The sequence below is a fragment of the Rhinolophus ferrumequinum genome, chromosome 3 (assembly GCF_004115265.2).
Source record: "Rhinolophus ferrumequinum isolate MPI-CBG mRhiFer1 chromosome 3, mRhiFer1_v1.p, whole genome shotgun sequence".
NCBI classification, from domain to species: Eukaryota; Metazoa; Chordata; class Mammalia; order Chiroptera; family Rhinolophidae; genus Rhinolophus; species Rhinolophus ferrumequinum.
In genome coordinates this window covers 6,340,100-6,352,943 of record NC_046286.1, presented here as the reverse complement: position 1 = coordinate 6,352,943, position 12,844 = coordinate 6,340,100, and the positions used below count along the sequence as shown (strand labels likewise).

General features: G+C 37.9%; 1 protein-coding gene across 1 annotated transcript; it reads right to left on the bottom strand.

The window, feature by feature from the left end:
• Positions 1-11,007: 11,007 nt before the first annotated feature.
• Positions 11,008-12,436, bottom strand: LOC117020617 (heterogeneous nuclear ribonucleoprotein K-like). The gene is given in 3 exon segments (XM_033103278.1): positions 11,008-11,394; positions 11,396-11,895; positions 11,897-12,436. Coding segments are annotated over 3 exon segments (1,401 nt in total). The 3' UTR covers positions 11,008-11,033.
• Positions 12,437-12,844: the final 408 nt, after the last annotated feature.

Below are 12,844 nucleotides of genomic sequence, written 5' to 3'. Positions count from 1 at the left end.
AGGAATGGTGAGGCCAAAAAGAAACACCCACGTAGCCATAGATAGGGGAGTCATACCACTAAAGTCTCACTGGCGGCTGGGTTGGAGACACAAGAAGCAGGAGCCACACGATCCGCAACCCGCCGTCCACTTCTCTCTCTGACAACCAACCTCACTTGCTAGCTGCAATCCGCCGTGCTAACTGCAATCCGCTCTTGCTAGCTCAGCCACCATCTTCTTGCTAGCCCCCATTTGCTGCTAGTGTAGCCACTGCAGTTATATTAGTGGCCAATGGCTCACTGGTTACAGCTGACAGCCAACTAGCCACAGCTGATGGCCATCAATCACAGTTGGTGGCCATTTACTACTTGAGCCAGCACCTTTCCACATGAGGCCGAGAGCCTGGAAATTGTACTCTTGGCTCTGTCCCCACAGAAACTAATTATCCTTTCTGCATACTACCTCATATGTATAGTAGTAAATATAAAAACAAACCAAAAATCGCAGGATTTTTGAACTCTCTCAAAGTAATTACATTTGCAATTTTTTTAACTAAATGATTTAGTTGTATGATCTCTAGATCACTGCAAACATATCAAATGAGACTTTTTGAAAGAATTATCACTTTCATTTGAAGTCCCAATTGTGCTCAAATATACATGTAAATAATTATTTAATTTCTAACTTTCTAGACAGAAGCCGGAACCCTGCATATTAACTCAAAATAGGTCATGAAAGTCACAAAGGCTTACAACCAGCAGGAAACAAAGACTGGACCTTGAATCCATCATCAACCAGAGAATCAAGAATTTTAAGTTTCTTAGTGGCTGGAATTTGCTACTAAATCTTTATTACTATACATCTGTTTTACATACTACTTCAGTATGCCTTTTAGTCTCACTTATAGGAAATGTCTCATCTGCAAAATCAACAAACAAGTAGCCACAGCCCAAAGGTATGTGACCCCAGAAGAACTACATAGATGATGATGGCATGACCTCCCCTCTAAAGAAACTTTAAAAAGTTAAGTGTGGTTATGTGGGTAACCAATTAAGAGATAAGGGAAAGTGAACCTGCATAAAAGTATTCCACTGTTAAGTAAAAAAGAAATGATAGACTATCCCAGTTTTGCAACCTCCTGTGAATGAAGCATTATTCATCAACATCTCCAAAGATCAGAAAAAGAGCGAGTACTAGACATTATGTGCCTCTTGAGGGAAGACCACACCACCACCTAAAACGCAGCTAAAGGGATCAAACCTAAACCTGATCTAGACTTGATATCCAGCGGCCAATGTATGGGAACAGGAACATGCTGAACTGCATGATCACGCAATTTGCAAAGTCCTGACGATAGGAGATTCTTGAAGTCAAATGGCCTCTGTTCTTCAAGAGATAAATTGTAAAGTTAAAGATGTATCTTGAAAGATATATCAAAAAACATTTTTTAAAGTGTGTGTGTGTGTGTGTGTGTGTGTGTAAAGACTACACTGACTAGTGGTGAACACTTGGGTGGTAAAACCATTAAAGAAAAAGGGAAGTGAAAGGGACTACTATAAAAGTTAGGATAAGTGTTACTTATTAGGTGGTAGTGGCAGGGAAATGGTTGTGATTGAGAAGGAACACACAGAAAGGGCTTCTAAGGGCACGTAGTAAAGTTCTGTTTCTTGACCGATTGATGGTGGTTACAAGAGTGTTTGCCTTAGAAAAGTTCATTAAGGCAAACGTTTCCTTTGTGCTGTCTTCTGTTTCTGTGTTTTATTTTATGATAAAAAGACCTAAGAGCTGAAATATATTTTCTTCACACAGAGCTACTTGCAAATGTATCCATTTAGTTCCCTGGGACAATATTAAGGCTAAATGACTCTAAAAAAGAAAAAAAAAATGCTTTTTAAAAAATCCTTTGATATTCCACGATATAATACAATTTTAGAATTTTATTTAGATATTCTGACTTTTCAGAAGATAATGGATAAGTAGGTAGTAGAATGTATTTTGAGTGTTAGAAGGTAAAATGCAATAATGAAAAGATAAGGAGCCTGGAACAATTTCTTGATGTTTAATGGTTAAATTCCAGTAATGGTCAGGAGAGTAATCTATAAACATTGCCCACTGAAATTTTGATGACGGCATGAGTTCTCCCCTCTTTCCCCTACCTACATTCCAGGACAATGTCTCAGGACTGCATGATTTTTCAAAAGTACATAGAATGCTCAACTTGAGATTCAAGAATCAAATAAACCTGTGTAAATAGAAGTCCTGTGGGGAGTCAGAACGGGGTAATCAGAAAATGTAGACGCATGTTACCCTGAGCTTCAGAGGCGGCTGGGTGTAAACTGATAATATGTTTATCTTTCTTTACTCCTGTTACCAGTTTACAAACAGACTCTGACCGTCCAATCCCATGCGCCAGTTCTGCCGGCTCATATTGCCTCTGCACACACAAGTCTCATCCTTGAACCCAATACTGAGAATGCTGGGAAGTTTTTTTTTTGTTGTTGTGTTTTGTTTTTTTTTAACCTTCTATGAGTTTTAAATAGACTGCATTTGAAAACAAATAGACAAGCCCTAAAATATATGTTCTTCAAGCTATGATTTTAACCAATGAACTTTAGGCTTGGGAAATAGACTCAGGTCATCCACTGAGCAACCGCAGAAAACCCTGTTTCTTTTACTTTGCTCAAATCATACTTCTTTTCCCCAAACTTTTAATAGCTGAGAAAAGGCAACATCTGTTTACTAAAGCGTGTGTCCTGGCCCCTTCCCAGTACTCTCTGAGAAATTTAAAAATGAAAAAGAAACAGATAAACAATAAGACAAATAATAGGACCTAGGCAAATTCAGAAAGATTTCTTCTGCTGATTAACCAAGAACCCAAAATGTTCTCCTTGCTTATTTGATGCCAACTTGGAAATAAGTCAGTGTTTGTAAATATACAGGTATATGGAAAGGAAATATAAAAACATGAAGTGATTCATTAGGCAGTATGATGTAGTGAAAACAAATTGGGAAAAGAGCCAGATGACCTCAATTTGAGGCCGTTCCATCACTTACTGACTGAGCAAGTCATGCGTAAGCTTAGGTGTCCTACTCTGTAAGATGATAACTGACCTGTCTTGCCACGTGGTTGTTATGAAGAAGAGAACGTAATCAAAATATATGTAAAAGTATTTCACAACCTCAAAGCACTAGTATTAATGTCATGCACACACTCCATCCAAACCATATTATCTTTAAAAGGAGCACCCAGAGACATTTTTGTGAGATAAAATTGCCCTCCTTAATGTCAACCATAAATTATATATTAAAATATATTGGTTTCTTTAACATTTATTATGTAGTTTGAATGAAAATAAAAAGATGTTACAGTGACAAAATATTTTAAATATTTTCTCCTTTTATCCATAATCACTGATAACAGTAGAGTTCTTATTTTAAAGAGAATTTGATGTCTTAGGGGAATATTTAGTTCTCTATCAAAAGTATCCTAATTTTTGGTACATTTTTTGAATGGTATAGGAAGTACCCTCACAGATTCTCATTCTTAAAAGGTTGCCGAACTCTCTCTCCCTCTCTCTCTCTCTCTCTCTCTCTCTCTCTCTCTCTCTCTCTCTCTCTCTCTCTCTCACACACACACACACACACACACTCCTAGGCTGGATCTGGAAGGACTTACTAACTCAGTCCTTCCTTAGCTGCTCTTTGATTCTTAAGCATATGATAGCAACATCTGAACACGGTTGAAGAGAGCAATTGCATAAAGTTCCTCTTCTTGCTCTGAATCTCTACAGCACTCACACTTAAGTTTAGCTAGTGATTTCAGTTGTTCTCTCTTGCTTCTTATTCACTGTAAATGGAGGTAGGCCCCTAAAATGCTGAAAATTAGCAGATGTTCACGCTTGGGGTGGGAATCATATCCTGCGAAATTGACTTTGAGAAGGAGTTAGGTGTGAGAAAGCTGAACAGGAATTAAGGAAACCTGACGTCGGGCAGAAGAAGCCTGGTCACCTTTGGGTCAGTCATTAATGAAATTTCTCTGTCTCATTTCTTTTTATCTGAAAATTAGGAAATTTGGACCAAATGATAGCTGCCATTTGTTGACTGCTTTCCATATGGTGGAAAGCAGTTAAAAGATAAACTGTGGCATAAGAAAAATGTTAAGAGTTTGAGTAAAAATCAATTTGAATAGGGCAACATCCAATCTAGCAGATAGAAAGGAGCTCTGAGAAGCTGTACAAAATGAAAGAAAGACATTTATAGGCAGAAGGGAGGGGAACAAGAAAGTTATACTGGCAAAAAAAAAAAATGATTTGGTTATTGCAAAGTTTCTTTCCTTTAGGGGATGGCAGGGGTCCATCACGCAGATTACCTAACTAGTGCTGATCAGGTGATTTCTGATGGACTGATTTAAGATTCTATTTCTGGGAGAGCCCAAACTGTAGTTAAGACTCAGTTTGTTAACATGGGGCTCAGCATAAGCGACTCCATTTTGGGCCTATTGTCTTGTTTTTAACAGGAATCAGATACGAGTTCTAATTCTAGTAGCCTGGCAAGACAGGCCTTGTTAGTCCTATAGTACAGGTATAGTAATCAAGGCTCAGAGAGATGAAGTTATTTCAGGTCACATTAGGTGAACTCTATGGAACCATTTCAGCTTTGCAATTCTTGGATTCCACAGAGAGAAAAACACCCTTTGGGCTTAATGTTTCCCATTTAGAAATTATATTTAGGAGTCAGTTATGAGATGCCCAAGGTGGAAAGGGCCTTCAGAATCATCAGTGCCAGGTTTTTCACTTGTTAAGAAGGAATCTAAGGTCCAAAGAGGATCAATAACCAGCCCATGGTTGTGATTTATTTTCTCTTTTCTCCCCGTAATGCTCATTGTCACTTGATTCTACCTGGATAGAAATAGATATAGGAAGGTGGGTCAGGAAGTGGGATTTGGCCTGAGCTTCAAAAGCTTCCTAAAGATGACCTTGGTTATATGTGCAAATATTGTCTGTCCAAATAAGCAGAATTCCCAAGATGTGAAGGTCACTGCAGGACATTCCTTCTTTTTGGAAAGGTATAAAATAAGGGTGGTGAAGCTTTTCCACCCAGAACCACTGAAAAGTCAAAGAAGTGTCATGCATAATTAAAAAGCAACTAATTTTAGATTAAACAGTTGTGCTTGTTTCCCCATGTTTGCTTTATTTGTTTTAACTATTTTGCTGAACTATTTGAAACTAAGTGCAGACAACATGACATTTCACCCCAAAATACTTCAAGATGCAAATCCTAAAAATAAAGAGATTCCCATATGCCTATAATAGTATTATTGTGCCTAGGAAAAGTAAAAATAATTCCTTAATACCATGTTCTTTTTGGGGGGAGGGGGTGCCAAAACCCAGGAATGAACAATACCATTTTCTTATAGCAGTTCTTTTTCTTTAAAAACAGAACAAAACGAACAAACGAAAACCAGGATCCAAAGCTCACATATTGCACTTGGTTGTTTTATCTTTTTACCTTCTTCTTTTTTTTTTTTTTTTTTTTTAACTTTTATTTATTTTAAGTGTGTTTTTCCAGGACCCATCAGCTCCAAGTCAAGTAGTTGTTTCAGTTTAGTTGTGGAGGACGCAGCTCACAGTGGCCCATGTGGGGATCGAACCAGCAACCTTGTTGTTAAGAGTCGGGTGCTCTAACCAACTGAGCCATCCATCCGCCCTTAAAATGGCTAATTTTATGTTATGTGAATTTCACCTCAATTTAAAAAAAAAGAAGAGGGGGAGAAAGAAAATTATGACAAACAAAACTGTTCTAAGCCTCGAAACAACCCTTGTAAATCTAATGTAAAGGACTAAATAGTTGTGTCCCCATAAGATTCATGTTGAAACTCTAATTCAACCCCTTTTTAACTTCTTTTATTCTAGAGAAGTTTCTCCATCTACCCACCATTTTATCCCCCTATAATACTAGTTTTTTTAAAGAGGTTCGACCAGTTCTATTATAGAATGTTTTCATGACTTTTTCTGACTTATAACAATTTCCAAATGTATTCTACTTTGGAGGACTTTTTTTGTCTTCATCTTTCAACATATAATTTTTTTTACTGAATTTTAATGTTATACTCCTTGTAATTTCCAAATACTTTTTCTTGCTTTTAGATTGTTCCTTCTTTTAGCATCCTGTTCTTGTTTCAGTATTTCTCTGATGATACTATAATTTCTTTGAAGTATTGTTATGCTCCCTGCATTGTCTCTGTTTCCTGTGATTCCTTTTTTCCCCCTGTGATTCTTACATGTTGGAGGTTTTTAATTTTTTCATGTTGAAGGTTTTCCTCTGGCATCTGGTGGTTTTTGTTCACTCATATTTTGAGTGATGTCCTAGATGCTGATTGAAGCTCTAAGTGTGTGTTTGAATATTGTCAATTGAAGGGATTCACTGTAGGCTTTCCTATGGGGACCCCTAAATGTCAGTATCTGTGGCTCTTTTCTGGCTTAGTTCATTTTTTCCTGAGAAGTAGCCTTTCTTTTCTGCTAGACAGCAGAACTGGCTGTGAAGTTCTATATCTGAGCAGGAAAAAAGGCCTGGGTATCTCATCTTCTGTTTTAGACTTAATTTCTCTCTTTTCAATAATATGTCTCATTCCCACTCTGATCTATGCCTGGGAACTCCACATCTGGAACTCTTTTGGTTTACTTTCTCCAGAGGTGACATTTCCTATTTCCTATGGAGGTAAATTATATCAGGTGGGGAATCTGACCACTTATATAAACAGATTTTCAAACAGATCACCCTTTTTTAGCACTGCACTGCTGCATCTCCATTCCTCTAACTTCCCTCTGCACTTTTCCTGCTTCTGATTCCTGAGTCTGTCCAAGGTTCCTTGGGGTGAACTGCCTCCCTTCTCCTTGGTTTCTCCTTCTCCAAGCACTTAAAGGCTTGACCTTTCTTGGGTCTGCTAAATTCTTTACCATCCTCCATCCATTTTCTATTTTCATGCATTGTGGTTTGGGGTGACTCACAGTTCAACAAAAATGAAATCTGTTTCTGGTTTTTCATTTCCATCTTGTTATTTTTGAAAAAACACCTCAGCTATCTTGAATGGGAAAGTCTTAACTGTTTTTTTAGTTCTTCAAATGCCTTGAGTTCTTTATTGCCTTTGGGCTTTTATACTTGGTGTTCCAGCTCTCTGAGATATTCTTTTTCCCTCCCTCAACTTCCCTCTTGGCTAATTCCAAGTCGTCTTTTAGGTCTCAGCTTAAACATCATTCCCAGATGAGTCTTTCCTGACCACCTACCTAAACTGAGGTCCCGTCCCCATGGTATATTCTATAACCCCTGCCATGACTCTAAAGAAATATGTATGCCTATTTCCTGCTAGACTGTCACCTCCACAAGGAAAGGGGCCATTTCTGTCTTGTTGACTGCTGTATCCCTCAGTGTATAGTGCAATCATTGTTGATCAATATATATTGCTCACTGTGAGGATGTGTAGCTTAATGTACAGTTGCCACCACCAGTAAGTAGTTATTTAGAATTCAGTAATTGTATTATTATTAGTAGTAGTTAATTGTAGTTATTATTATTAGTTATTGTTATGGAAACACTATACTATAATATGGACTCTTCTCTATTTCCAAATTTATTTTTTTTTAACTTTTATTTATTTTAAGTGTGTTTTTCCAGGACCCATCAGCTCCAAGTCAAGAAGTTATTTCAATCTAGTTGTGGAGGGCGCAGCTCACAGTGGCCCATGTGGGGATCAAACCAGCAACCTTGTTGTTAAGAGCACTGCACTCTAACCAGCTGAGCTAACCGGCCGCCCCTCAAATTTATTTTACAATGAACAACTCTTTTAAAATTATAATGTACTCACAGTAATTTAATATGTACTCAGATTAAAATAGTGTATACATTTTGTATTGCTGAAACAAATTACCACAAGCTAAGTAGCATAAAACAACACAAATTTATTATTTTACAGATCTGGAAGTCAGAAGTCCAAAATGGGTCGGCAGGATTGCATTTCTTAGTTTCTTTGCCTTTTTTAGCTTCTGGAGGTTGCCTGCATTCCTTGACTCATGGACTCTTTCTCACATCGCTTTGACCTTTACTCACATTGTCATATCTCCTTCTCTGACTCTGACCCTCTTACCGCCCTCTTATAAGTACCCATATAATTTGGTTGAGCCCAGATAATCCAGGATAATCTCTGCCTCTACAGCCTTAATTTAACCACATCTGCAAGGTTCATTTTGCCAGGTAAGGTGAAATAGTCACGAGTTCTGGGGATTAGGATGTGGACATCTTTGGGGGGCCATTATTCAGTCTACCGCACACAGACAGCAAAATGTGGACCAATAGATGAATTCATTGCTGAAAGAAATAATAAAAATTTCACTCTGGTGGCTGGATGGCTCCGTTGGTTAGAGCATGAGATCTCAACAACAAGGTTGCTGGTTCAACAGCAACTGGACTTGGAGCTGAGCTGCACCCTCCACAACTAGATTGAAGGACAATGACTTGGAGCTGATGGGCCCTAGAGAAACACACTGTTCCCCAATATTCCCTAATAAAAAACAAACAAACAAAAAACCCGAAAATTTAAAAAAAAAAACTTCTCTCAAATATTTTAAACTTTGTCAGAACAACCTCCAAACAAGGTAGATAAAAATAGCTTTTATTAAGTGAAAAATATGTATATATATTGAAATAATAAGACAAGATATCTAACATAAACCAATGATTGTTAAATAGGCCACATATATCAGCTCAATGGTTGCCCAGTCTTCCATGTGCAAATCCATTATTATGCTTTTGTGAATTCTGGGATTTCCTGATGTTTTCAGGTAGGCACACCATTTCCTAAAGGCAATTATCCAATAATAATAATAACTACACAAAGAAGTGTTTTTATTGCATATATTTAAAACTAAATTTTAGGTGAAAAATATAATTAGAATTGATTATTTTTCAATAAATACCTCTTAACATCCTGCAGAATTATTTGGGAAAATTATAATAAAAACCTATTTGGGAAAAATCAAGTCCAACGTTCTTGGTCAATTATTTCAAAAGATCATGGTTAGGTATTTTATTCTCAGTTATCTAGCAATGCCATATGAATAACTAGTGCAAAATGACAGTTTCACAAGGGGCGGATGGATAAAGGTGTCAGCTGGCTCTTTCAAATAAGAACCTCACCTGGTAACTGCATCTTGACTATCAATTTTGCCCATTTAGTAACTTAATAATTTTAATCCAGGGCTGATCTGGCTCTGATGCATTAGCTGGTGAGCATGTCATTTTCCCAATCGAAGGTTTACCTGAGAAATCAAATTAAGGTCAGAAGTTTGCCTGATGAGTATAGTTAAAATGTCAGGATCCCCAAGGTGCCAAAAAAATGCCCAGGATCTCACAGCCCTTCATCCCACAGCTCCAATTCCTCTAATCTGGCCCAAATTACAACAATCAAAATATCAAAGTAGTATTCATTCTACACTGGAAAATGTACAAATGATGAGTCAGAATTCTACCTGATGATGTCACCTGCCTTGGTTTGTATAGCTGAGATTGCTTACTGCCTTTCTCTCAGTGTAATTTCTTTTCAATTCTTGCTTCTTCCGCTAAAGCTGAAATGCAGCTTTACTCTACGTACTGTCTCATACAGTAGTCATGGCCGCAGGTAACTACCAAGCACCCAAAATGTGGCTGGTCCAAATTAAGAGGTTTTTTTTTCCCCCCATAATTTAAGATTACTGTATTTCCTTACAAGAGGAACGTTTTAACAAATTTTACAGGTGCCAAGTAACCTTTGTTCAAATTGGGTAAACATCGATTCTAGCATTATAGGTGTTTTATTTGGAAGTGAACTTTTAACTATTACAAATGTCAAGATACTACACAAAACAACCACAGGAACTTTTTCATCTTTTTTTTGAATTGTTCACAAACATTTCCTACATTATCCAACATAAAACAAAGAAATGGTACATCTTTTTCTTTCAATTTGCATACAATTGAAAAACAAGAATATATATATATATATATATATATATATATATATATATATATAGTACAAAGTTTAACTAATAGACACTAGGCAAGCTGACAGTTAAAGTCTATAGGTGAGAAATTATCTAATAAAAATAATCAGGATTTATTTAGCAGTCACTTCCATAACCAAGTATTATTCTGATTAATAAAACTTGCTGCCATTAGGCTTCTGGTATATACTTACACCATTACTGAATCTGTAGTACTGTTCCCCACCTTAGTGCTTTTCCCCAATTATTAACATAGAAAACTGCTGCAAAGTAGGGGCAGCCATTTGCAAAACAAACAGAATCCCCAGCTTATTATAAGCGTGAATGTGTATGATGGGATTTCTTTACAAGCAATGGACTTTCAAACCATTAAGAAATCACCAGAACTGAATTTGCCAAGATATTTTGCCTATGTCCAAGAGATGCATTTATTTATTCCAACACAGGAGCTGAAAATCAAACTTAGTGTTTAGTTTGGGGGTGGTTTGGGGAATTTAGCCATTTGAAAAATGACCGTCTTAAAAAAAAAAATGACCACCAAAAATAGGTTCACTAAATTTATTTTAAAAATCATGAAAGATTTCTTACAAAAGAGCATTACATTCTGCACACTGCTCTGAATAGTTGCCAGGGACGTAAGGACTATTGTTACTTTTCCTCCCTGTCTCCCCCACCCCCAAATGTTACAATGACCACAAAGTAAGGTGTTCACAATAATCACATAGGGGGAATTTTCCTTTTTAACCAACAATGAACAAAGATTAGAATTCACTCACTCTGCTGTTTCAAAATTTCAATGTTAGTTTTTGCATCTCCTCCCCCCCACCATTTGTAAGGAACTAAAACATTACATCTGGTGAACAGCAAATATTTCACTACACCTCAAATGCAGACCACCTATGAAGCAGAGGAATGTTGGCTTTTTAAACAGAAGCAGAAAATAAAAAAGATGCAGGACTCTATCAGCTCTTCACTAGTCTTAGGAAAACGTTTCACACTATAAAAAAGAAAAAATATCTTGCATTAGAATCCTTCAACATCTGCATACTGCTTCACACTGTTCTGCAGCAAATACTGTGCATTCTGTGTCTGGTCCTGTGTTCCTGTAATGGTAATGATCCGATCTTCATATCCTTCTAAAGGCTCATCAGTTTTGATTGAAGCACCTGACTCGTGACAAATTTGTTTAATCCATTGACCGCCTTTGCCAATAATAGATCCAGCCAAATCTTTGGGAACAGTTACTTGTGTAGTAATAATAGGTCCATCAAGATCACCATATGAACCACGACCCCCTGCATAGGAATACTCATATCTGGAGCCACCCTGTGGTTCATAAGCCATCTGCCATTCTCAAGGGCTCCATGTATCTATTGCAGAGTCCCGTTTCATCGGCACTGAAACCAACCCTGCCATCATAACAGTCTCCAGGTCTTCCTTTTCTGTCATAGGCCATTAGATCTCCTCCTCTAGGAGGTGGTGGTGGAGGAAGAGGAAGGTTCTGAGCCTTGCTACCTCCCCTGCCACCTCGACCAGGAGGAGGGGGAGGAGGTCCTCGCCGAGGGCTCATGTCATCATAATCTCTTCTAGATGGAGGCCTGGGACACCCTCCTGGACCAGGAAGTATTCTGTCAAAACCACCTCTTCCCTGCATGGGAAATCCCACGGGACGCCCATGGCGGTCATCAAACATCACTGAAAAGCCACCATAATCATAGGTTTCATCACAAAAATTGGGATCGTAAGGCTGTGCACATCCCTTGATGGGAGACTCTAAGATGGGAGATGTAAGATCAAGGATGATCTGTATGCACTCCTCAACCCTATCAGGTTTTCCTCCAATAAGAATGACTCTGTCAGGGGAGTGAGGACAGCACTCCTGGAAAAAGCTTGATTGTTGTCGGAGTGTTCTCTCGAAGTTCTTTGATTTTAGCACCTTTGACCCCAATAATTCCTCCTGCCAAACTCTGACGAATCAACAGTCTCAGCTGGCAGTCAGAGTCGCTTCCTTTATAGTGTTGATTATTCAAGCCTTCCACAGCATCAGATTCGAACAGGACCTGGCTGGTTGCAGTGGGTGGTGGCAACTGCAGGCCCTCTTCCAAGGTAGGGATGATTTTCTTCAGAATTTCTCCAATTGTTTCAATATCAGCACTGATACTCAATATGCATTCAGGGCCACTGCTGTCTGGGACTGCAACACTGGCATTGTAGTCTGTGCGCAGAGCCTTAATATTCTTGCCTCCTTTTCCAATCACTGCCCCAGCATTCTTGCTTTGAAGCAGAATGCGTAATTTAACCATCTCATCAGTGTTTCTAGATCTTTTAAAAGCTTGTTCCTCTTCCATATCTTCTGCAGGCCATTTAGCAAATTCACCACTGGTTTTGGTGTTGGGGAAGATTTCCTCTGGCTGGTCAGTTTCCATTTTCTTGGATTAAATGGACACACCAATCTATAGGCCGTAAACAAGCGGGGGACATAGGCAAGATGTCGAGGTTGGTGCGGCAGAGAAACAGAGGATAATAGCGTCGGCCTTGAGATGTATTTTAAGTGTAAAATATATACCAGATTTGGATGACTTACTTTAATGAGAATGTAAACTATTTCTTTAAAAATGTGTATGTTGATTACCTGTTGAAATGATAACTTTTGGATTTATTTTGGGATACATTTTAAGTTATATTATTAAAATTAATTTTACCTTTCTTTTTACTTTTTTAATGTATTTATTAGAAAACTTAAAATTACATGTATGATTCACATGTTTTATTGGATCTAAGGCCGCTGAAGGCTTCCCTTATTACTTTCTTTAGTTGTTCTTTATGTCCTGAAC